This window comes from Corvus cornix, chromosome Z (assembly GCF_000738735.6).
Source record: "Corvus cornix cornix isolate S_Up_H32 chromosome Z, ASM73873v5, whole genome shotgun sequence".
NCBI lineage: Eukaryota > Metazoa > Chordata > Aves > Passeriformes > Corvidae > Corvus > Corvus cornix.
Window position 1 is genome coordinate 21,505,471 of NC_046357.1, and position 26,641 is coordinate 21,532,111.

At 41.1% G+C, this 26,641-nt stretch overlaps 1 protein-coding gene across 3 annotated transcripts in view; it reads right to left on the reverse strand.

Moving 5' to 3' along the window:
- Positions 1–26,641, reverse strand: part of EPG5 (ectopic P-granules autophagy protein 5 homolog) — a 55,084-nt gene that overhangs the window by 13,527 nt on the left and 14,916 nt on the right. For 2 of the 3 annotated variants that reach the window (XM_039567048.1, XM_039567046.1), the window contains exons 12-32: positions 24,083–24,237; positions 23,378–23,518; positions 22,996–23,160; positions 21,669–21,791; positions 18,861–19,120; positions 16,860–17,000; positions 16,316–16,460; positions 14,722–14,919; positions 13,923–14,033; positions 13,091–13,210; positions 11,501–11,667; positions 11,083–11,307; positions 9,129–9,252; positions 8,107–8,248; positions 6,859–7,030; positions 5,515–5,677; positions 4,780–4,922; positions 3,369–3,525; positions 2,191–2,385; positions 1,020–1,233; positions 85–245 (exon numbers count right to left, since the gene is read on the reverse strand). In XM_039567048.1, coding sequence (XP_039422982.1) covers positions 85–245; positions 1,020–1,233; positions 2,191–2,385; positions 3,369–3,525; positions 4,780–4,922; positions 5,515–5,677; positions 6,859–7,030; positions 8,107–8,248; positions 9,129–9,252; positions 11,083–11,307; positions 11,501–11,667; positions 13,091–13,210; positions 13,923–14,033; positions 14,722–14,919; positions 16,316–16,460; positions 16,860–17,000; positions 18,861–19,120; positions 21,669–21,791; positions 22,996–23,160; positions 23,378–23,518; positions 24,083–24,237 — 3,422 coding nt within the window. The remainder of the gene's footprint in view (positions 1–84; positions 246–1,019; positions 1,234–2,190; positions 2,386–3,368; positions 3,526–4,779; positions 4,923–5,514; positions 5,678–6,858; positions 7,031–8,106; positions 8,249–9,128; positions 9,253–11,082; positions 11,308–11,500; positions 11,668–13,090; positions 13,211–13,922; positions 14,034–14,721; positions 14,920–16,315; positions 16,461–16,859; positions 17,001–18,860; positions 19,121–21,668; positions 21,792–22,995; positions 23,161–23,377; positions 23,519–24,082; positions 24,238–26,641) is intronic. The other variant, XM_039567047.1, reaches the window with a different exon arrangement.

The window sequence follows — 26,641 nt, forward strand, 5'->3', positions numbered from 1 at the left end:
AGAAAGGCTGCACAGCAGTGCTATCTGTCACTGGAGGGAAGCTGTTTCACCTGAAAAATATCAATCAACCCAAGAGGCACCCACCTGTTCTGTAGAGAGGAGAGTTTTTGCAGCCTCCCTCACCACAGGAGCTTCAGCAGAATCACTTCTCTTGACACTGCCCTGCTCAATCGCCAGTGAATCACACCCCAAAGCTCTAAGTGATGCCTTCCAGCAGTCAGGGCTTAGAAGCTGCTCTGATGAGCCTTAGGAGAAAGAAGGGAATGCACGCATGAAAACCACAAAGTTAGTCCCCTTCTCTCAAAAAAGGTTGAAATTAGAGCTCCCTGCTACACGAAAAATTAGGTAACACGGGAGTTTGAAAGCCCCAAGTTTGAGAGTGAGAGATTATCTCTAATTTGCAAATGTAATCAACTTAACATTTCCTTTTGGCATCTACATGTTTCTCTCCTTAGAGATCTTCCCAGGCACTTTGTACATCCCTGGCCGCAAACACACATTTAGAGACAGCTGGTATCTCAGCAGGTATGGTATGACAAAGAGAAGTACTTTTGCTCTCATTTGAGGGACACATCAGATTATGGGTGGCATCAAATGTCAACCAGGACATTTTCAGCAGATTTCAGTGTCAGTTCCAGGTCTTCATATTTCCAGTTCTCCACCTGATATTGAAGGGTGATCAAAAACCCTTTGGTTTTGGTTTCTGCATTACAGACTGTGGCATAACCATAATTAATAGGTGCTTCCATTAACAGGAGACCACTCCTCCATCCTTCTCCTGCTACATGGGCTGAAAAATCTGTTGTCATGGATGTGTGTGCCCTGAGCCACAGAAGAGCTACAATATGTCTAATAAAAATACATCACATAGCAAGGCACATGAAAGTGCCCACAGAAACCTAAGGAAGTCTAAGTTGTACTGCATTTGTTGCTGTTTAACTCTACTGCACAGAGTTCACTTTTTTAAGCCAGAAGGGTTCTGCACAAGGAGCTTAAAATGCATCACCTCAGATACTTACTTTGCACAAACAACCTTAAGAAATCACTGTAGTGGTCAGGGAACTGATACTGGAGAAGGTTAGTCCAATGCTTGCAGAAGATATTAAATGGCATCAAAATATCTTCTTCAGGTTCCAGGCCACATGCATTGAGGGCCAAGTGAATGGACTCCAGGAGCTGGGTGCGCTCCGAGAGAGGCGGCTTGGCCACGCTCAACCACTGCGTGAGGTCAAACTAGAACAGAGCACAGGGAGCATTCGCAAGCACAAGATTTGACAGCCACAACACTTCTGGGAGAAGGGAGAAATCGCCAGGGAAATAAAATCATGACATTTTTATGTGTTTAAGAAAACCCTCATGAATGTGCATCTTGTTAGCCCTAGCTCCAAACCTCACTCTCCAAAGGCTATGATTTAGCATACCGCAGAAGTCCCTAGATTTATTAAACAGCCCTTGGCAGGGGGGCTCAGATTAATAAAGATGCATCTGAGTTTCCACACAAGCATTAAACTGGACCTGATGTCCATAGTCCATAAATTTTTAGATGGAGGAGCAAAGCTTTCGCAGCCTCTTGAGCAGCTGCTCAGACCTCGGTCAGCAGGGACAATGCTGGCCACTGTCACCATGGACAGCTCAGAGTCCTGCCCAGGACAGACTCTCTGCTGCTTCCAGCTGTCACCCTGTAACTAAAGAGGAGAATCAGAACAGTATCAAAGGCCAAGTGTTACACTAATTTTTCCACTGGCAGTATCATGAGTAACACGGTATGTGTAAATCACTTGCTATTACCTAATTCAGTTTTAAGACAGGCAGGAAGGACGTGGGTGCCAAAAAGAGCTGGCAAATGCAGACACTGTTCCAAATTTTGTTATAAGATACCTGGCATTCACTGGCTACTGTGATGAATGTCGCTGCAGAGATAATCAGGCAGAAGAAGCCATCAAGAGATGGTTTTAATTTCAGCACTAAGCCCTGGGAAGCACATACTGATACTATGTGTGCTAGAAAAGGCTATTTAAGCTATTCTCTTTTGACTCCAGCACCTCTTGATCTTAAATTACTATTCAGTATGACCAACACAGCTCTACAGAACCGGTCAATGCTATTTTAAAATACCAGATTTGCACTTCTTTCCTCTTTAGCCCAAAGACAAGGTCTTCAGGGGAAGAACACCCACAGACCAGACTTTACCTTTGTCAGCAGCATGAAGACAACATCACTATTATCCTCACTCAGAAAGGCCACAACTTTTTCGTATAAAGTCACAAATTCACTGGGAGAGGCAACAGGAGTGAAGTAAGGAGAAAGGAGAGTACAAAGCCTTCGATTCTGCAGGATTGTCTGGAGCAAACGCTTGCACTCTGATTTGGTCCCACTGATGAACACCTGAGAAAAGTGGGAATGGTGGAAAATATAACAGCCAAATATGAGCCAACTGGGAAATACATCTCTTAAGCTAGTTGTTTCGACAGTCACAGTTTTGGTCCTTTTATAAAAAGGGAAGATTTTCTCAAAAACAAAACACTGTATGAGATTAACATCAGCTAAATGCTGTTGGTCCACAAGATATAACACAAAATAAACACATCTCCCTAGCACATTTTAAAACAGCATTTATGATCACATATGTTGCCTGGAAATACCATTTTTTTCTGATGGAATAGTACAAGAAAATGAATCCTGATCTGACCAGCCGTGCTTGATAATAGGAAAAATTTAACTGAACTACAGCTCTGAAGAACTTCTCATCACTTCAGCTGTTAGAGGTGCTCAAGGACAGCTGCACATGGAAATAAGCTGCATCTAAGATAAAAATAAGGATCTTGACCCAAAGCAGAGGCTAATGATTTTTCTCAGTGCACAAACACAGCAAACATTATCACCACCAACAAGCACTTATCTTCTTTTCCAGCAAACTTCTGGTATAACTCACTACACAGAGAACACTGCAAGGCTGTAGAAGAAAACGTCTAAATACAGAAGTTGACAAGATGTACATCAACCAGAAAGCGACAAGTAAAAGCAAAGTCTATGCTGAAACACACTTCTATGAACTGAAAGTATCCAAACCCTAGTTATCTGCCAAACTCTAGCATTTAACTAGCACAATGACAATTTATTAACATTAGGCAGGCACCTCAGATCAAGTTTTTATTTTGCTTAAATGCAAGCCTTGCCTTTCCTGAAGACTGTGCATATTACACAATTAGTTGAAAAGAAAATGGGATAGAAGCTTAGAAATTAACTTTCAGGCTTCTGAACATGTTAGACCTCCCAATGTCAGCAAGCAATTTGAATAAGAATAGGCATCCAAAAATCAAATTTTAAAAACTTAGAAAAATATTTTCATATTCAAGAAGTAAACTCACTTGGCCCAGAATCTCAATGCAGGACGTGAAGAACTGTCTTGTGGGAGGATTGCGTTGAGTTTCATCACACACATATTCTACCAGTGTAAAAAACAAGCCAATTCCAACTTTCTTGATTGCAGGCATAGGCTGCACCTTGTAGATATTTATGAGGGCCCTAAAAAAATTAGGTTAAAAAGGCAAATTAGATTTACACACAGAGAATAACCTGTGACAATAAAGAAAGGTTTCTTGCCAATATATAGCCTTGAGATGGGTATTTGTGATATCCCCTGAGTATCCCTCCTTCTCATATCCAGGCTGAAAAGTCACAGATTTAGCTCATGTAATTTTGCTGCCTGAAATGGATACTTCCAAACCTTAGCAAGTCTCTATAACCACAGTCAGAAAGTGAACACTGAAAGACTTCCACAGCAGAGTTCCACTGGATTATTTCTCCCTCTAATCAAGTAATCATCATATTCTGATGGCATCTCAACTACCTTTGTATTGCAAGAAAAATTACCTCATTTTATTTCACAGGCTCAACAATAAAAGAATTAAAACAGAATCAATCTTTTCTTGTGTATTGCCAAGTAAATGTTTTGTTGAGATTAAATCCCTGTCTCCACTGAGTCTGAATTAAAAGAGCTGAAGAAGATGCAGTTTCACAGATGTAAATCCCAAGGACTAGTTCATCCACAGAATTTTTCAAATCAACGATCAAGAATGAACAAGTAGAAGTAGTAAGTAAATCCTTTTACTTGTACAATCATTACACTCTGTAGCAAACCAGCTACACTAAGAGAATCCCAGCAGAAATTTGGAAAATTGAGAATGAAGTTGCAAAAGTGGACCTCTGGAAAGAACTGTAAAAGATCTTCAAGTGAGCAAGAGGGCCTTGGATGACCCCATTTTATTCACACTCCCTAAAAGAGTGGTATTATCTAGCCTGCTTCCACTGCAACATTTTGTTTCACAAATTGAAAAACTACTTCAAATTATAGCACTCTATTAAAGAATTATGCTCTGCACTATAATACAGAAAAACCCATAGAGAGTCATACTGGAATCATGTAATTTAGCCTATAGCTGAGACAGCTGTGGTACAAGTTTCCCACTTCCTGAAGTTTAGCACAGCATCCGTGTCATGACTCAGTGTGCTTTTACAGGATTAGGAAGGCTGTTATAAGGCACAGAACAATAAAAAGAAGTAGAAAACAATAAACAGAAGTACAACACAATAGTGTGTGCCCTGTTGAGCCTCAGTGACCCTCTGATAATAAGAAATACTCCTTTAGAGGTCTCAGGATTGTTGGCCCAAGCTGACAAGCATGAGGGAAAACACATGAACAGATTCCACATTTTAACTCCAACATACCAAAATGGAAATACAAACACCCCTGCCCAGAGCAGTGTCTGAACAACCTACGTTATGAAATTCTCCACATGAACAGCTGCTTCCACAACACCCAGAGAAGGTGGCTTCATGGCTTCTGCCTGCAGTTGTCTCACTTCTTTGCGCAAAGCATGAAGCTGCTGGCTCACTGCTTCATTTTTGTGCTTCCCTTCAAACTAAATGACAAAAGGACACATACTCATTTCAGAATTAACACGGTTTTGCTAAAACTCTTCCATGTTGCAGCTATTCGTAAAAACAAAGCACAGTCCAGTCAGTCAGAGAACTCTGAATTTGGATGGTTTTCCCCCTGAGAGCTTTGATCAGATTCAGTACATTGTGCCCAAGCACACATCTTTGGACATGTTCCTAATTAATTATCATACACACTAATATAATTCATGTCTTTTATCTAAGGCTTTTAATCCACAGGGACTAAAACTTAGAGGGGATCAAAAAATTCATTTACTAAGCAACATCTTTAAACATTTTCATGCTTCTATTCCTATCAGCAGGCAAATTCCCACATCCATACACTGGGAAGCAGTTTAGAATGGATACCATGAGCAAAAAAAATCATGCAACAACTTATTCTTCAGCTCTTGATCTGCTTCTCCTTCTGAGCATTACACATGAGGTGTTTCAGATCACTAAGATGTCTGTGGATTTATTTGGTCACACACTACCATTTTTACAGTAATTCAGCCATTTCACACTCATCCTCTATGTCCAACAGCCCCAAAACAGAGGTGATGCCGTGCCTCTAACCTGGATGGTGAGCTGAGCTGCTCCCTGGCAGCCTTTATTTGAAGTTCCCCTGCACTCCAGGTGGAGAGTGATCTGCTCCTCCCTGTTGACATACAGCTTAGGCACCGTGTCCAGTATCTCACTGTTCAGAGCAACATGCTGAGACTCCCAGAGAGCTGCAGTTCTGAAAGGCATTTATTAATAAAATTACCACAATCTTTCCCGGAAACGGCAAGGCTAAGATTTTATAAGCAACAGAGGAGACTTCAATTTGATGTGCTGTACAAAGACTCATGACACCTTCCTGGAAAACATAAAAGGTTATTAAATGAAATTGAGCTAAAACTTCAAAGTAATAGCACTTCAAAGTAATAAAAAAAACAGGTTCATAAGAACAAAAATACTCAAGTATGTGTGAGTTCTTTTGAGTTACTTTAGATGACAACCTGGAAGGACACTAAACAGAATAATCTCTGTAGGAAACGTAATTTTCCACCAGACAAAAAAAAAAAAAGCTGGAGTGTGATGATTCAGTCAGAAGGGGGAAAAAAAGAAAGAAAAAAGAGAACCCAAGTAATATTAATGCTGGAATTGTTTAGACACAGCCTCTCGTGGGCTTAGTAGTTTTTGTTCTGGTTCATAATATCGTTATTAAATGACTACAATGAGTAAGAATGACTACAGATTGACCAATTGTGATTGAAAACAATTCAGCTGGATATCTGAGTAGGAATATTAAAAACAGAAAGTCTCTTTCATTCGCAAAGCTAGCAGAACCAGAAATCAGATTTCTCTCCTGGGTGCTTCATATTGCAACTACTACATCAGTGCCAAAGGGTTAAATAACTCGTTGTCAACAAATCTAGCCTAAAAGGAGGCTTTATTTCAGGAAATATGACAAATGAGAAAAGAAGTTAGATGCTGTCTGAGGTAATCTCGGTCACTAGATAAGACTTGTGCACTCTTATCTCAGTTGAAGAAGTAGAATAACAACATGATAGACCAGAAGAAAGATAGAACAAATGGGACAAGAAGCAGAAATCAAGTATTGACAGTCTTGTGCCAACACCACAAATGAGGCTGCTGTGAAGGGCATCTTCAGGAAGAAATTGTTCCCTCTGAGGGTGCTGAGGCCCTGGCACAGGTTGCCCAGAGCAGCTGTGGCTGCCCCAGGATCCCTGGAAGTGTTGGACATTGGGGCTTGGAGCACCCTGGGATAGTGGAAGGTGTCCCTGCTCACAGCACGGGGTGGAATGGGGTGAGCTTTAAGGTGCCTCCCAACCCAAACCATTCAGAGACTCCATGATCATTTTAAGGCACTGCTGGACACACTGCTGAGGCACAAGGAACACAGACATGACTCACCTGGCGTGTTGCTGCAAGATGTTCAGGTCCGTGCGCATGAGCTGGATTGCATCTTTCTGACTCACGAGACTGGCAGAGGAAATCACTGGCACAGGAGCCTTCATCGTCTGCAGTGGTAGAGGGGGCTTGGGAGTATCAAACTTCTTCAAATTATTCATGATCCTCACTTTGGCTACAAAAAAAAAAGGAGAAACAAGTTTGGTCAATAAGAAAACTAGGAGAAGCTGAACAAAAACATTTGTTTGCATGAAGCATTTTTAACTGTGGACAAATATTTCTCAGGATTCCCCCTTTTAAAAAGAAAAAAAAAAAATCACTCGACTAATCTTCCTATTTTTGCCAAAGTTTATTTCACACAGCTAATTTTCATGACCAGCTCTTCCATCACACAAAGATTAGGATCAAAAGACCCAATGGTTTCCTTGTTTTCCCCAAACACTCCTATCTTCCGGTTTTCCTGTCACCCCATTTATTTTACTCGTCTGACAGAGGCTCCCAAACAAAATTCTAATCAAAATTCATGTTCCTTTCCCTACAGCTCATCCTCATCTTTAGTCTTGTCAGTGCCAATTCCTCCTCAAAGCACAGCCTCTCTCCGGGTCTGCCCTCTCCTCCTGCTGATTTGCATTCAGTTTCTTTGTCCAAACAGTGCCACTTCACCTATGGAACTATTCCAGTTCCCTTCTATTCCCTCACTCCTTCCCCTTCTTTGGATCAGCCCCAAATCCAATCTCACCACGTCCTTAATATACCAGTCATGACTATCACCCCTTCTGTGCTAGAACAGCACTTTTACCACACCAAAATTCCAGGGAAACACACTGGGAAAAACAACACTAAACAGAAAACAAACAAACAAAACAAAACTTAAAAAAAACAAAACAGAGAAAATATGTTTTCAGGTACAGCTGGTTTTACCTTTGCTTGTACCTGTCGCTGTCTGAACTTTGGGAAAATGTCTGGAGCATGCTCTGTGCAGAGGAATTTTTGGGGAGCTTGCCCATGAAGCCCTAGCTCTGCTCTGTGACATGGCAAACTTGAAGCCAAAAAGCATCAATGTTAGCCTCTCACACAAGAATCTTAGTGAGAAAACTGTAACAACTTCAAGGAAAATACTGTACCCATAGAAAACAAACCATATTAATAACTTTATTGACAGGCATCATCAAGCTCCTAAAGGAACCAAGGCTTTGACATCCCAGTAAGTCTTTAAGGCACAGTTTCCATAACAGTATTTTCATCTCTTACCTGACAAAGGATTGGTGAAATCTGTTTGCCCTGCAGAAGCACAGGTTGTATGGGACTCAAGCTGAACCTGCAGCCAAAGGTTCAGAGCTTCCTGAAACTCATGGTGTATGAGTTCCACATTGACATACTCCATCCACAGATCCTGAAGCACAAAATAATTAAATTATCATCCCCATTTTGATCATGTATCATGTGCTGTCCACCCATCCTAGGACCTGGGGAACTAAAGCAAATAAATAAAAATATACCCTGCAGTTTTAAGTCACATGAAATTTATTATTAAGGGCAAAAAATCTAAAATTAAAAGAAAAACTGAACACTTTTTATTACATATATAGATATCGACTGAAAAGCACTTGTGACACTTAGAGATGAAATCTAACACATGGTATAATTTCTGATAAATAAGAGGCAAAGGGAAAGAGAGATTACTAAAAATCTGTTCCTAAAAAGGGAATACAAGAGACCAAGATAGTTTAAAAGATCATGGCATGATTAACTGCAGCCAGGCTAAGGCAGGCTGTATTTCCAGCAGTCACATACACTGTAGGAGAGAAAACAAAGCAAGCATAAGGAAATGCCCTTCCAAAATCTCCCCTCTTGCAGGGTTTTGCTTATACTAAGTCTTTAGTCTTCAAGAACAGAATAATACACACTCACTAACTTATATTTGAACCTTTGACATTTTACAGACTACCAACACAAGCACGTTTTGGCTTCCAGTCATTTGTTATTTAAAGTTACAAATTAAATTACCCTCTAATACTAATTACAGAGCAGTACAGAAAAATTACTGTGCTGCAAGAAATGACAGATATGCAAGAAATTTACATCTGAGTCCTCTTTCAAACATAAAGGAAGGCAGTTTGGGATAGCACAGGGTTTTAGGAAAAAGGTTAGAGCCATGAAGGTATCATACATGCTGTATGTGTATTAAAGACCAGTGACACAAGTCACCCACTGACTTCAAGGACTCATTTTAGCAAGTAGATTTCAGATTGTCAGTGTTATTAGCAACTCACCTGTTGATTCTGCATGACTTTAGCAAGTCTGTGTGCATCATACTGCTTTGGTAAAGAGGGAATGTATGTATCTCCTTTCTGGAAACTCTCTTCTTCCAGCCACAAAATTAAAACATTACAAAGCCTGAGGGAAGAAAAAAAGGGAAAAAAAGGAAAAAAAATAAAATTAGTGTGAGTTTGATTGTTCTAAGGTTTAGAATTAAGGCAACAAATAATGCTACAAGGTAACATGGTTAAAAACAGGTACTTCAGGTGCTTTTTCACTCGTTTACTGTCAAGTTAAACACCAGCGGTGGAAAGAAGCTTCTTAGAGAAGTATGAACAGCAACAACAAAGGTAATAGGACAAATTCTGAAAAAGAAAACATTTATGCAAACTAGCATAAGACCCAGGACTGACTGTCTCTTATGTCAAGAAGTATCACCACAACCCCACTCAAAAGACCAAAGCAATAAACAGATTACATGTGAGCAAGATTGGCTTCTCACCCCACAACCTCTCTGCAGTGCCCGCTCCAAAAAGTCATGCCTGAGTTAAGCCACATCTTTTAATTTCTTTTCAGAGTCTCAATCATGGCTAGTTCATTCTCATTTCCTCCTCTGTTAAAATTGTAACATAAATACACCTTTTTCTTCAGCTGACATCATTCCACCCACGGGTACCATTTTCACTATCACACCGTCCAAGCCTTCCTGACAAGGAAGGAGTAGAATGCCATTAAATCTTCACACTGTGGTATTAAATATCGCTAGCAAACTCCTGTTTCCTTCATCAGTGTCACTGGTGAAAAAATGGAAGTACACCAGTTCCAAGAATCAGCCCCTATAAACCCTACCAATAATTTCGCTCCTGTCTAGGAAACTAGACAGGTCATTAAACTTCCTGAGCATAAGATTTATTTGGGTGTAGAGCAGTCTGGCTCTCTGTTGGAGTGGGAAACATTTTTTAAATGAAAGACTGAAAATATTAATCAAGTTCACCCAGTGAGCATCTCTGGATTATTTTTCACAGGCAACCAGGTGGGATTTATGATCCCCCTTGTTTGTTTGTACAGTACCTACTGATTGCTGAGGGGAGCACTGAGCAGGAGCTCAGATTCCACACATCCAGGGTCCCTGAACAAGGGACTCTCTTCAAATCATCTTTTCAACTAGCTCCTGGGAATATTCACATACTGCCTCAAGTTTAGTGTGCATGAGGTATAGACAGCTCTTAGGAGCTACCATCCCTCAAAAAAGTGGGCATTCAGCAGCTGAGTGGCAGTGAGTGACTGTGTCCCTCTCTTTAGCCTACTCCAAGACAAAAAGGGAGTCTTGTGGCGAGGTTTTGGTAAGCAGATTTACCATTTTTCAGGTGGCACAGAAGACACTTGAGAGAACTCACCTTTAGGCTGCTAACTAAGTAAACTGCACTGAACCATGTGCTGAAGTCCCCAGTAAATTTCCTGATGAAGTAATCTTACTCAGACCAATTCAGGTCCTGGTCTGTGACAAACATGCATACACACCAAGTAGCCTTTTACATTTATAGCTAGTGATGTACATGCGAGTAGCAGATATGCCTAAATAATAAATATTTTGCCAGCATGGGGCTACCATTCATTAAAAAGCAAAGCTTTTTCCCTAAGGGGAGTGACAAATCTATCAATAATGTTTTATTTTTAGAAGACCAGCCCCCTCTCAAACAAGTTGTGCAAACAGAAGAATGGATTTGAGCACACCCATGCACTTGGGGACATGGGTTAGTGGCAGCCTTGACAATGCTGGGTTAAATACTGGACTTGATCTTGGAAGGCTTTTTCAACCTGAATGGTTCTGTGATTTCATGCTTTTAGTAAGTGCCTGCAGTACATCTAAGGTCACATCCCTTCATTCCTCACACAGCTACAACTACGCTGTAGCAGTTACTCAGGCAGTTGCATTGATTAAGATGGAACTGGGCAGGCTTTTTTTACCTGACAAGTTCCTTATGCAGCTCAGGTGAAGTCAGGTAATCAGGTGAGCAGCTGGCCTTCTCTGGTGACCTCTCACTGCCCTCAGGACTCTCCACTCTCAGTGCTTTACTGGCAGCATGGTGGAAGTCTGCTACCTCTGTCAGCCGCTGCTTCATCTCAGTCAGCAAGTTAACATGAGCTGCACTCTGGAAAAAGCGTCTTCCAATACAGCCACCTACAGGTAATCTAAAAATGAACAAAAAAGCACAACTAAGTCTTGTTGCAAATGTCAAATCAGCATCTCTGCAGATAAACTGGCTCACCATAGAAGCTGCTGGTACCCACTGCTTTCAGGTTCAGTCAGTGTAACGCACTTACTTTCACTTTCTTCTGTGCACTTAATGAGTGCTTGCTAGCTGCTGGAGCAAGTCAGACTCACCCATACTGTGGTCCTGGTCGGTGAAGGTACAGGAGGAAGAACTTCTGCCAGATCAGAGGCATGAGAGGGTGATCTGCAGGGGTAGCAAGGGCCTGGTGAGCCCAGCGGTAAATCATGAGCCTCTGAAGGGAAGGGACGATGGGCAGCTTCAGCTGGGTCTGGGCTTTCTGCAGAAACAACATTTCCAGACAAGTGTGGTGCTGTAACAGGCTGTCACAGGCTAACTGAGCGGATTAACACAGCGTGAACGCTTGGTAATTACAGAGGAGAAAACTTTGGAAGCCGTCACATATCTGCTATGGGCCTTGAAGGATGAGCTGCCCATCTCACAGTTACGTTGGAGAGCAGACCTACACCTCTGATGTTTACAAAAACCCAGCATGATGGCTCTGACACCAGGCCAACATATGGGCCACTGGTGTTAATTACAGTTAATTACTGTTCTTCCTCACAGAAGTAGATGTCCCTGGTTTAGATCTCCAGCGAGCTACTTTTAGCTTTTTCCAGATTACATGTAATATACCTCTAGTGAAAATTCTAAATGCAAAGTATAACTAATGTGAAGAAAGGACACAGAAGCAAAAGCAGAACAAAGACAACGCAATGAGTAGCAGCACCCCATTTCAGCAACACCACAAATCCAGTAAATCATTGAACAGTCCCACTCCAAGCTCCCCTGGACTGTGCCTGAAGCAGGGGAATGGGAGGCTCTTCTGAGTTCCCAAGTCTCAGAGCAGACCCTGGCACTCCCTCATCCCCTACACCAGACTTCTGGCATCCTTTTCCACACACTGCCCACACCCGATTTGTTTTCCAGCTGAATCAAGCCATGCAAGCTAAAGAACAAATGTTTTCCAAACCAGCTCCAAGGATGCAAGACATGTACTGGACACGGCCCAAACAAACCTATTTTCACAGAGCTACCTCCTTCATTAAAACACACTGAAACAGCTGAGACGAAGGATGGGCCAAAAGTTACACTTTGAGAATGGACAGTTTTGGTTTTCACTTGCTTCACTCCAGAATTTATAACTGAATTTGGGCAAAGAAGCTGGAAAATGCTGCAATGTGGCCTGAAGTAGAGCTGATTAAGTGCCTTCTTAAAGGAGAGACCTGAACAGTTTTGAAAGCCTTGGAAAATAATTCAGAAAACAGAGAAAAGTAAAGGCCAGTCTCCTGTAAATTCATGTCATCTGAGAAATCATCTGTTTGAAATACAGACATGTTTTCCCATCTGAAAAATAAGCACTCCCCATATCAGGGGATAAATCCACTGAAGCTTGTGAGGCATTTAGATGACCCAGAAACTCATGTAAAAGCACGAATTAGTTTTCTGTAAATATTGATACAGTAAAATCAGATATTTCCATGGTAGCTTTTAAACATAGAAGAACTCAATCATACTCAAAATGTAAAAGAAAATTTCCCTGAGGTACATTTTCTCCTGCACAGCCAAGTAAAGCATTATTTATGCTTTTATCCTGGTAAGAAAGTAGTACATAAGAAAAAAAACTAAATGACACAAGGGAACCCTTTTCCCCAGCAGTCCTCTCCAATAAAATAATAAAAAGGGATGAACAGTTCTCTCACCTTCAAAGCTTGATCAGGAGTTAAAGCATTGATAACCAGCTCCCCCTCCACAACTCTGCGAAGCTGTGAATCTTCTTCAAATATTGACTCCACATTTAACACCGTCCATGCAAACCAGACCTGGACAACCCAGAAATAAGAGAAATATTGGTAACAAAATGGCAGGGGGCAGCATCAGGAAGCTTGATGCTCTCTTAAGAGGAATAGGTGTTTGACAGATTCTCACTGCAGAGTTGCAAAAAACAGTATCACATCTCAACAACAAAACCTCTTTACCCTTAAATTCAAACTTCCCCTTCGTACAATCTTGGGAAAGAAGGGGAAAACCAGAGAAAACTGACAGAACTACCCAGAGAGTCTCTGTAAAACAAGATCTCCTCTCTTCCACCTGCACTACACATCTCTGTCTGGGGTACTGCAAGGGTTTTTTCCCTTTTTGCTTGAATAAGGAGCTCACTTAAGCAGAGAGAAAGCAGCTGGAATTCAAAACACTTATCAGATAAAGACTGATCTAATAGAAAAGTCTGGCTTTACAGATTTTGTCTTCTTAAACAGATCAAGAATAATACCAGATTAGAAGAAAATTTAACTATCCAATCCTATTATATGAATTCTTGGATGCAGATTAGACAAAACTCTCCCCATGTAAAATATCCGTGTTCCTTTTAGTGCAACAAACCCACAGTATTCTCTTAGGCTAAAGTAGGATTTCCTCGCAAGAAAACTCTGGGATAGGAAGAAAAAGTGACCAAGAAAGAGATCTTAAAAAAAAAAAAGATCCCTAGACCAGTATGCTGCTTTTCCCATCACACAACACCATCATGGCACTCACCTGAGAGGAGTTGGCATTGCCCTCCACAAAGGATGGTGTGACATTGCCTGCCACGATCCAGCTGACAAGAGAAGACAGCAGACCCTTGTCACAGTGATAGCCCAAAGCGTTCTGCATAAAACAGAAAACATCTGGGGTTTTTTTGTGAGCAGGTGATTTAGAAGCTACAGGTGCATCACTCAATCTTCATCCAGGTTCCTTTCCACTTCCTGTTGCTACTTTCCAACCTCAGCTCAGCCAGGCACCACTGCTTGGACTGTCTTTTTCAGTGAAAACATCCCGTTACAGTGACAGTGTCTGGTTTTTCAGAAGAAGCTCCATTTTTGTTCTAAACAACCAAATATTTGAAATGCAAAAAAGACAAACTACAACAGAACTCATATGAATCAAAATTGTATAGTAAATTGGTTTTATTAATAATTATTATCATTATTATTAAAATATCAGACATTTCATTAATTTTGACCCACTCAGTAACAAATCAGATAACCCCATCATCACTCATCATCACGACTGGTTGTCCAGAGAAGTTGTGGCTGCCTCATCCCTGGAAGTGCTGAAGATTAGGCTGGACAGTGCTTGGAGCAACCTGGTCTAGGTTTCCCTGGAAGGTGTCCCTGCCCATAGCAGGAGTGGAACTGGATGGGCTGTAAAGGTCCCTCCCAACCCAAACCATTCTAGGATTTCACAGCCGTTCTTGTTGCACTTCAGGAAAATACATTCACCTCAAAATCAGACTGTGCAACACACGAACTGACCATTTACTCAACAGCCACACCAAAACACCACAGCTATTTACCTTGTGCTGCTGGTAAAGCAGCTTTTGCACACAGTCCTCTTGGCTGTACTGAAAAGCAGCTTTGCACAAGTCATCCAGCAGGCAGAGCGTGGCGCGGTCCCTGTGCCACAGCTGCTGGCTGGTAAGGACCTGCACCCAGAACTCCAGGACTGCAGCTGGCCCCACTCCGTTTGGCTGGTCACTTAGAAAGATGTGAGTCTGACAAATTAAAAGGTAAAATTAGTCAACAGATTGCAGCTTTGAGTAAAGCTTAAGAATTTATTGGAGAACTGTATGACTTGCTTGAGGCTGTGGGCCAATCCTTAAATTAAATAATTTACAACAACAGTCTCTATATCCAAGTAAGGACAGCTTTGTCATCTTCAGCCTCCAATTTTCTGCAGATTCTGAAGTCTGAAGAGCAAAGGACCTTGTGCAATCAGCAAAAACAGACACAGAAGCCTTAAGCAGGACCCCTGCAGGCATAAATAGCACCTATTTCTAAAGTCCAGCCTGCTGTTTCTGCAAAAGGACTTCCCAGAGTAGGTGTGTGTTGGAACCCTGGGTTCTGAGAATTTCAGCCTGTCAGTGCTCAGAGGCAGTGATCCTCAGAAGTACACTGTACTCCATCCAAAACCCTGGGAAAAGCTTCCTAAATTGTGTGATAACACTGAGGTTATTGCTGTGTAATTAAAAGTTTTATCACTGGGTGAAATATGTAGAAATGTAGAAAATTAGGTTTAGGGGATATAGGTGATAATAGGTTACAATATGGAGGATTTTGGGTGTGGATTTGTCTTCTTTCTCCTTCTTCTTCACAAATCTGAGTGCTCTGTCATTGGGTCAAAAGTTCCGCACTGCAGAACATGAAAGGTTAGTAACTGGGTTGTAAGTAAAAACATATTACTTAGCATTTCATAATTGGTTAATTTAGACTTTAAAAAACCTTGGAAATGAGAACTCACAGCCATTTTCCACCCTGCCAACCAAGAGGCACACACTGTGCAGCTGTATTACTGCTAAGATGTAATAAACAACTAAGACCAAACAAGAGTTCTTGATCTTCTGCATCTTAATTCTAACTCTGAGTAAAAGAACTCGAGATACAAAAACAGAAGAAAAATAATAGGTCTGTTTCCATTGCCCCCCTCTAATCTTGGAGAGCTTTGGGTTTTGACCTCTCTGAGCTTAAAAAAATACTACTGCTCCCTCACTCAGGAACATTTTTCCATTCCAGAGCCCACATTAATGGCCAAAAGCAAAGCTTTCAAACATTAATGTATCTGCTGCATTCCTCAAATAACACAAACAAGAAAGTAGTGCTGCATATTACATTCCCGTTTTTAAACAGTTTTGACCTGGTATTGGGATACGAATTTTCCAAGAAGTCTGACAGGCAAATATTGTTGTTAGTGTCACATGCACGGCCAGATTTAGGCAAGTTTCAGCAGGAGAATTTCAGGAAACCAAGCCCAACTACTAATATTTGATACCAGGTACTCTGTGACTGAACTGCCAGGTTTAGTATCCTTTCTAACCTTTAACACTAGCTCAGTCAAATAAGCCTGCTTTTAAACACTCTCCCCTCCTTTACTTTTTTAAATAATCTTTTTACCTGTATCATACTACTGAGCAGCTTAACGTTTTCTCCATACTTCACTCCTGTCAAGTGCTGTGTCACTTTATGGGTAACCTGCTGGGTCACTCCTTGAGGGACTCCACTATCCAGATGAAGGAACAGTTCAACGTAAGATAAAAACCTAGGGATGTCAACAAACGAAATTAAAATATGTCCTACTGAATAATAAATAGAAAACCTGCTTCCAGAGAATTTTAAACCAGCTCAATAGCACCAGTGAGATACATATAGAAAGGCTTTGATTCACAACCACAGTGCAGATTTAATTGCTCCAGTTTAGCAATACAATGGGCACAGTATGAACATTTCACAGCAGACTGTATTTCAAGGCAGCTTATCAGGACTAAACACAGTTCTTGATCTACATCAGCACCCAAATCTTACTCAGGATTTGTCTGGGAGACTGTCAGGCGGTCTAAACCAAAACATTATGATTAACTTCCGCTGCAACTATTAATAAATTAAGTAAATAAATATATAAAATTTTAAAATGAACATATTATGAACATATCATGCTTACTGTTCATTCTTCAGGAGGTAATACTGGCAAGAATAAAACATGGGTAAAATTTTATCCAGCACATGGACTACTGTTCTCAGATGTCTATTCTGGACAAGTACACCCAAAAGAGGGATCCCTTCAGCACAGAACTTCTCAATGCTGTCAGAAAACAAACAAAAATAAAATTAAGAAAAAAACATTGACTATCAGCAGAAAGGAGGACAAGGTTTTGATTTCATTTTTATGAACTGAGATGTAAATACATTTATAACTTTACACTTTATTTTGAAAACCTAAGTAGCTAAATCCAGAGGTTTTTTCTTCAGCTGCAGGAGTCACTCAATCGCTGAGTAATTTTCTTAGTATTTCCTTCTCAAATATTTGCTAAGTATCTCCTTCCTTCACAAATTCTCTTCCAGGCATCAGTGTCCTGTCTTCCAAAACTCACTGGAGATGCAAGTCTTCATCAAGTTTCTATCACTTTAAAGCTCACTGTTCTTGCCTAACCTGGACAACTTGCCTCCCTCTCCAGGGAAAGGGAGAGCCAAAGGCCAAACACAGAAGGTGCACTGGAACAGACTAAAGAGATTCTTCGGTTTTTTATTCCATGCTCAAAGTTATAGAAAAATTTCCACTCTCAACCCAAAATACCTTCATATCAGTCTCAAACTACTCCAGTGCTTGGAAGTATCTATGACACAATCTTACCCTCAAGCCATGGCTTTCTTGGGTAAGGAGAAGAAAGCCCAGATAATTTTTCATTTAAAGAGTAACATAATATTTTATGTAGAAAACAAGTTACTGAAAATTTTGAATAGTATAACGCATAACTAAAGAGATCACAGAGTCAAGGAAAAAAGTTCTGGTGAGAATTGATCAAATTTTGTGTGGCTCTGTACCTTAATCAACAAGTACATTTGAATACATCCAAAAGCCTTACTTACAAATTTGCTAAAAGCACTGGAAAAGACTGTGTTGGAACACAATCATGGCTAAGAGGTTCACTGCTCTTACAATGCTCTTTATTTACCATTCCCAGAGTGAGTGGGTTTTTTCTCCTCCCTATTTTCTGAATGCTGTTCTGCCCTAATAAAAGAAATGACCTCCAGAACAACCCTTTCAGTAAGTGTGGTTCAAAGCTACTCCTGTCCAGAGAAATTACGTTAACCCCTAGTTTCAGTCCTATTTCTTATGACCCTAAAGTGCAGAAGGCAAAAAAAACTGTTAGTAAAATAAATAGCAAGTTGTTTGAAATAATTCAGGAAGAATTTCTTCACAGAAAGGACTATTAAGCAGTGGAACAGCTGTCAAGGGAGGCAGTGGATTCCCCATCCCTGAAGGTGTCTAAGGAATGACTGGACATGGCACTCAGTGCTCTGGACTGGGTGACAAAGTGGGGATTGGTCACAGGTTGGACTCAATGACCTTGGAGGTCTTTTCCAACCTAAGTGATTCTGGGATTCTGTGCAACTACAGTCACAGAAGCACAGAGTATGGGGGTTGCAAGAGACCTTGAGATTATCCAGTCCAAACCCCTCCAAGGCAGGGTGACCCAGAGCAAGAGACAAAGGAACGAGTTCAGGTGGGTTTGGAATGTCTACAGAGAGAGAGAATCCATGACCTCCATGGGCAGCTGTTTCAGCTCTCTGCCATCCTCAATGCAAAGAAGTTCTTCCCCATGCTGAGCTGAAACTTCTTGTGTTTTAGTTGTGGCCATTGCTCCTCATGCAGTTGCTGGACACCACTGAAAAGAGTCCAGCACCATTCTCTGGACACCCCTTTGAGATGGCTATCTCCATTAAAGAGATCCCCCTCTCATTCTTCTCTTCTCCAGACTAACCAGGCCCAGCTCCTCCTCATCAGAGATGCTGTCCCTGACAAGCTGCTTGATCCCTTGCATCACAAGTCCTTCGCTCTTTAAACATGCACAGAGTTGTTAACAACCCTCAGCTAAGCATTAGAGAGGCTGCTCAGTCCCTGGGGCCATCCACCCAAGGCAAACACCCAGAAAGCCCTCACCTGTGCCCCAGGGTGGTCATTGCCAGTGCCAGGTAGCAGCCGATGGGGATGTTTGCCTTCACAGCCTTGAGCAGGGGGTGCAGCATGACCGACTCGGCCGTGTCCAGCGCAGTGTCGTACACGGGGACAGCCAGCCCACTCTGCTGCACCCCACGGTCATTCCTGTGCAGCTTCAGCCTCAAAATCAAACTCCATGCCCACTGATTGAAGGAAGTCTCTGGTGTTTCCCCGTAGCGAACGATGCTGGCCAGGTAGGAGACCTGGAACAAAGCAGCAGGAGCAGGAATGAGAGGAAGCACAGCTGTGACACAGCACGTGTGGCACTGGTCTGGGACTTGGCCCATGGAAAGGGAACTGGATGACCTTTGGGGTCCCTTTCAACCCAAATCTTTTAGGATTAGACTAACAGCAATCATTTTCTAGACATACCATGTAGTTTATCTAAACACTCTTCCTGTGGCCTCGATTTCTACCTCCCTCTCCTACCCCCCATCCCTTCAGATAAAGGCTATCGACTTACACTGTCTGCTTAAATTTTTCCAAGCTAGATGTTGACCTTGAATTAAATTTTAATTTTAATACAGGAAAAAAAATAAAAAGCCAGACACAACCTTCCATAATGCTTAAAACATTTAAGACTGCTAGTGAAAGGAAACATAAAAAAACCTATGCAAAAACACTATCTGTCAACAAAAAGCCTAAAACCTGGCAGCCTGTCCCTAGAAAAAAGCCTGCATGTGGACAGGCAGAGATATATGTATACGTGTCCACTGTCACAAAGACCCTGTCTAGGTCAGAAGGAATGATAAATCCCTGGGAAAAAAAATACTGTACATGCTCTGACAGAGCAGTGTAAATTGCAGAGCTGGAGGGCAATGCAGATATTTCATCCTCTCTGAGTAGCGGTACAAGAACCTAAGCACTATTTTCTCTCAAATTCTAGTTATAGGCTCATGCAAGTAAGGACTGATTCACCAGCACAAGTGGCAACTAGGGCTGACACAGGCTTAAAAAAGAGGACTCATCTGGCTGGCACAGGGAAACAAATCACGGTTAAGTAGTGCAGAGAAGCAAGTCAGAACAGAGCAGACAACAAAGAACATTCAGAGTGTGGGAAGAAAAGGCTGGGGGAAAAAGCCACAGAGAAGGAGAAAACACCGTACAAGAAATACTGAGAAGACAAAGCCCAGCACAGTGCTAAAACCTCTGAGTAAATAAATAGAGGCATCTTGGACTGAATATCTGAAACAGGGATTTTTTAATCTTGACTTTTCTATCCTTCCATTTGCCTTCTGTAACTTGGAGCTATCACTTCGCGAGTCCAGGGTGCTGTAAAACCAATTTAATAAATGTTTGTGGTGTGCTCAGGTCACACAGTGCTGCCCACTGCTGAGAAACTCCTAAAGGGATTAACACCTGAATCTTCAAATAAGGTTAAGAGCTGGACTGAGTTTTCTTATGCTCACCAGCAAAGGAGAAACAGCTTTTCATTAATCAAGTACTGTCCACCTCTGTATGAGTAAAGGAGGAGCAGTGTGTGACTATACACAAACCTGCAAGTGGGTCAAAATTAAAATGTCTATTTCAAGAGAGACAGAGAGAGACTGTTTATAAGAGCATGGAGTGGCAGGACAAGGGGGAATGGCTTCAAACTGACAGAGTAGATTAGAGCAGATATTGGGAAGGAATTCCTCCCTGTGAGGGTGGGGAGGCCCTGGCACAGGGTGCCCAGAGAAGCTGTGGCTGTCCCATCCCTGGCAGTGTCCAAGGCCAGGTTGGACGGGGCTTGGAGCAGCCTGGGATAGTAGAAGGTGTCCCTGCCCATGGCAGGGGGTGGAACTGGATGAGCTTTAAGGTCCCTTCTACCCAAACCATTCTGTGATTCTCATACAGATGTGCAACAGAAGCCTAACAGTATTTTCAAATAGCTCTGTGGGTGCAAACAACACTGAGTGTTGGTATGTTATGAAATTCTATTTGCACAAAGAACAGCTTTAAAAAGAAGAAGAAAAAAAAGAGAAAACAAGGTCTTGCCCTGCAGCTTTTCCCATTTATAGCCATCCATATGAAACATAGATTTAGAAGAAACAAAGATTTTAGTTATAGGCTAGCTGTGTTGGTATTAGTTGGAAAAGGAAAGAACTTGGGCCCAGTGAGAGTTAATTAAAATAGTTAGGAGAGCTGGACCTGAAATGGGTTTTAAGATGTTAGTAACTGATTGCCAAATAACTGATGATCTGTCATTTGTATGTTTGCTTAGCTGTGCTTAGAATGAGGAATAGAAACGTCGATAAGTTGGTGTAGGGAACAAGGACAATTACCAATTTCCTCCCTTTGTGGGAACTCGTCCAAAAGTCACGCAAGAGGAAACTTAGAGGTCACTAAAGTAATTAGGATTGTTAAAACTCAGAAAGGCAAAAAGGTCAAAGTGAGGAAGAGGAGTTACTTCATCTTCCTTAGGACCACTGACCCAATTCAAGACCACCGACTCAATTCAGAACACACACTACGCATGCCTAATGACATGTAAGCTCATTTCCATATGAAGTGGAGAATGGGAGGTGTTAACACTATGAATATGCATTTGTATTTTGGATATTCATAATATTTGGGAATAAAAGGTATCACGTTTGCTTGTATCGGGGCCTGTGTCTTAGGGAGCTATCCCACGCAAAAATAAAACATACACTTTCTAACTCTAAACTGTTAAGAGTTTTTGTCTGTCTCAGTTGGATATCGATATTAGATCGATATTCGTATTTTGGTAAATCACATAAGCTATTCCTCGTAATTCAGAAGAAGGGATACCTGTTTTATGCTTTCAGAAAGCAGCCCAGCATATGGTTTCTGGGAGAGATATTTCTGATATGCTTCCAGGACCATCAATGCAACTTCAGAATGGACAGCCGGATCCAGGTGAAGAGTATTCTGCTAAAAACAGCAATAGAACACATAGCTTTGAGTCATTTACAAGGTCTCTACAACTGTACATTCAGCTGCACTACAGAGAAATAAATCCTAATCTCTTCCTGGATCTTCAAATTAATTATTGCATTATCTAGGCAAAAATCTTGCCCAGTGAAAAAAATTCAGCTCAATGATAAGAGTACCAGGCTCACACAGGGCAATACAAAGCCCAACAACTAGATTATTTTTTTAAAAGGCATCATAATATTCACTTTCCATGTGCATTTTATGAACATATAATAATTAATCAAAAAATCCACAGATGCCATTTTAAATTACATAATACAGACACGTGAACTCTTCCTTTTAAAAACAAAACCAAATCACATCACCATCTTTTCTGTAGGAAAATATAGCAATTCCTCCATCAATTGCCATTAAAGAGCCATTTTTCCCCACATCAAAGGGAACAGACATGGCATTGCTATTCCACAGCGAAGAACTGTGTTAATTTTCCCTAACATTCATTTTTCTTTACATGTTCACAAGAAACAGGGAGAAAAAATAAATATTCATGTAAAACCATCATCATGGCAAAGAGAAGAGTTCAGGATGATCAAATGCACAGAATGCAATGCTAAAACTGTATCACTGAACACAGGCAATAGGATTATTCCCCCAACCTATTTCTGTTTTTCTCTGAAACAGCATTCACCCTCAACTGAATCCTGAACTCATGGACCTCCTGGAGCAACCCAGTATTATGGAATAAGTTCCAATAATTTAAATTATGCTCAGGGTTTTGAAATGTCTCATTTCAATCATTACTTTTCTTGCACTGTAAAAAACATACCTAGATACCAGCACACAAACTACAGTCACACCACTCTCCTACACATTTTTTGGAGGATTCCTCTGTTTCTGAAGCCAAAAGCATTTTATTCATGTGACTCATAAAAATTGTCTGGTCAGCTGTTTCCTCTTGTTTAGAGAGAAAAAATTCCTGCTTAAATATCTCTTTTAAACTCAGGTACAGCACAAGCAAATCCTCAGGCAGAGTGCTGTAAAATTATTATGAAATTCACATTTTGCACCATTAGGTCTACAGCCATAATATAAAAGCATATCATTAATTAACTGTTTTCTAATTCTGCTCTGCTCCCAGGTCGAGTTAAACTTCTGCTCTGAAACACTGAGGAGGTTCAAGGCTCCTGTTTTCAATACATACATGCTCACCAAATCCCCAGTTCAGCCCTTCCAAAATAATGCAGGCCAGTTTATTCTCCACTGTTGTCAGGCTGCAATTTAACAACCAGTCACGGATCAGGGCTATCTCAGATGAAGAAGGCTTCCACAGGTACAGTGGCAGTTCTTTAAACAGATATAAAGAAACCTTTGAGGAGAGAGAGCAAAAAGTGCAAATCAGGACTCAGCACACAACAATAATCAGCACTGTGCCCTGCTATCTGAAAGGGTGGTATGACCAAAACACCCCACAGACAGACCTTTTAACACATCCACTCATACCAAGCCATGTCTTATCACACAGCCTGGTATGGCCTCTAGGTTTAACTAGGTGTCTGATTTAAATGATGGACATCAGCACTTACCATCCCCACCTTCTCAATGGTCTCTCTAATCCGATCCAGCAGTATAGAAATAATCTGTGTGTGGATGCTGGCAATGGCTCCCAAGAGTTCTCGACCAACCTTGGAAAATGTCTCTCTTGTGGAAAGACTAATGTAGGATACCTGAGAAGATGGGAAGATGAGTAGGGAGAAATTACTGCTTCTGGCTGACCTCCACTGACACAGAAATAAAATGCCTTTTGGAAACTACAGGACTAAATTGCTCTTGGTCATCATACAAAGTTGATAAATGCCAATATGAAAAGAGAAACTGACTGGCCTAGAAGATCAGGAAAGTTCTATGTCACCATGCCAAAAGAAAATGTCCAAAACTAAACACAGGAACAACATGGGCACTAAAAAAAATCCTACCAAAAACAACAGAAAAAACACCAGGTAAGGAATTTCATAGCTATCAGTTAGGCCTGCATGAGAAAAATAGAACAAAAGAAATATATTTTTGTTCATTTGCTTCACTCTTGCTTTGCCTACAGAAAAGCTGTTCTTTTTGCCAGAAAAAAACAAGTACTTCAGGCAATTTTAATTCAGTACTTTTTTAAAGTAGCATTTTCTTAATTCCATAGTAGAATGAACTACAGAAGCCATGAAAGTTTCACACCTTCCACTGTTACAAATAAAAAGAGAATTTTCCTTCTTTTCCTGAATGGACCCAGTAACATTACTAACCTCATATATCTCCAAAACAATGATTTTGATAAAATCCTCATCAACATCAGCCCGTTTGGTTTGTGCCATCTGAGCAAATGTGGTGAGCAGACAGATTTCTTCCGAGCAGTTCATTGATTGGAGATACTTTTCAAACTGTTCAAGGTGCTCCGGATCTAGAAAGAAAGTCAAAGGACACACATCAGCAGCATCTATAAAGTTATTCACTCAAATCCTAGAAAAGTGATCTGTGGAGATCATTCCATGCCAGCTACAAATAAAAATTCTGCAAGGACCTAGCCCCAGGTCTTGATTATGCCCAAGAGCTACAAGGAAAGGCAAGTTTTAGTTTCCCAAATACAATACAAGAAAAAATACTGGATGCATTTGTTTGGAATCTATCTCTGAAAACAGAGAACTGAACCTGCACAGGGGGAAGGCTAAGAGATGCTTTCACTCAAATTCAAGGCAGGTTTCCTCTTTAAAGCCAAAAGAGATACTGCCAAAAGCAAAAAAATATTCCATTCCTCAGGGTATGGGACAACAGGAAGGTAAGGATACAAAAGAACCTGTAAAGGGCTTCAAAATGTTTTTTGTTTTTTATTTCTTCCATATAAGTTTAAACAGAGACTGTGCAGCAAAACAAACACTGAAAGCAGGATTTGAGCTGTAAAAAGTTTTGGAGAGTGATCTGCCTTCTCTGAACCACAACATGCCAGAAAACACTGCTTACAGTGATTTTATCGTGGCAGTTGAATATACAGAAAAAGCACCCATTGTGGCACTCAGCTACCTAACCTGAACAGGCATGTGCTCACCGTGCTTGTGATCAAACACTTGCACTTAGGTTACATTCTATTTTAAGGGCTTTCAAGAATTTTGCAACTGTACTCCAACCTGAGAAGGTCAGGCTTGTATAGGCAAAACAGTTCATGGAACAGCATGTTAGAGGATTGTGCAACTTAGGAAAACAGTTTCTTCCAAACAGTAAGACAACCTACCCTCCTGCTAGATACAGCAGACAAACAGGGGGTGCCTCATCCATTCCCCTCCCTTTCCTAATGCTACTTTTTTATTCTTATGGCAGAAGTTACAGACAACTGTGTTTCCTCTTGTACTTCAAGGTTTTTTCAAGGTGATGCAGAAGGACATCAAAAATGACCACACCATTACTGTATCTAATAGCATAGCAGAGTGACCCACAGTGAGGAGAAGGGGTCACCTGTGGACTCCACACCAAGCCATAGCCTGGGACTGAAGGATGGGGACAAGAAATAAGGAAAGCAGAGAGACTCCGCCTAAACCCTGTCGTCTCACCGTGGAGAAACAACATCTTCACCATTTACTTGCTACTTGGCCCTATTCCCTTCCAGAGACACACTAAAAATCAGTGGCTCCTCAAATCTTGGTACTGGCAGCAAGGGAACTGTGACCAGAAGCAGAATCATAGAATCCTTGGATTAAAAAGTATCTTAAATATTAACTAGTTCCAAATCCCTGCCACAGCAGGGATGCCACTCACTAGAACCGCAACTATGTTCCCACCCCTATGGATTTGATGCCAAAAGCTTCCATCTATTACCAAGGCTTCATTCCACCTGCAGATTCACCATCCTTTTCTCAAGCTTAATTTGGGAAGGAAAATCATTAAAAAAGGTCCTCTCCCAACAGAAAATTAATGTCATGGTCTTCCAGGGTATGAATTACAGTAAATTAAGCATTAATTCATTAAGTGTCGGTTAAAAGAAGATATTCCAGAAGATTAGATGGATTTCACTGAAAGAACTGCTGATATTCCCTGTCTAGACACTGGTGAAAAACAGTATTATGCTGACATAACCCACTGAGGAGAATGAAGAGGATAAAGAAATTCTGCATCAGCATACCAGGGATTTTGAAACATAAAAGTTAGCTAGAAGCAAAACAACACCTGAAAAAAAAATTATATATTTAAAAAAAAAAAAAAACTGTGTTTGTTACTGCAACACGTGATAGATACAGTAAAAAATTTCTAGCAAAACCAAAAATAAAGACGTTCTACAGAAACAGTGTAACAGTTACTGTTTTGGCTGGCAAGTGCTTATCAGATCAGCACTTCATCAAGTGTAAACAACTATAATCTTGGTATCTCTCTCCCACTCTGTGCAAATTGCCTTAAATATTAGCTGAGCTTGCACAGTCAAGACATTCAGTAACATCTCAGGACCACCATTGTCTCCTGCTTCTCCATCAAAAGACTTGGCAGATGGAGTAACAGCTACCTCAGATACCAGACAGCTGAGAAATCAAACTGACAGAAACGAGACTTTCTCCCCCTGAAGACCGCAAAGGAGCCATGAAGTAGGGAGTTACTGCTTGTTTACCTGTCCCCCTGTCAATCAAGTTCTGAAATATTACCCATGAATGCAGCAGCAAAGGGAAACTAGCATTCCAGCTGGCCTCTAAATAGCTCTGCTACAGCTGAAGACATCACAGTCACTGTGAAGATCAACATGGGACACAAGTCCAGAGGAAATAAAAATAAAAGGGTGCCACTTAGGACAAGAAACGTATCAAAAGAAGGCTTGAGATAAGGGAAAC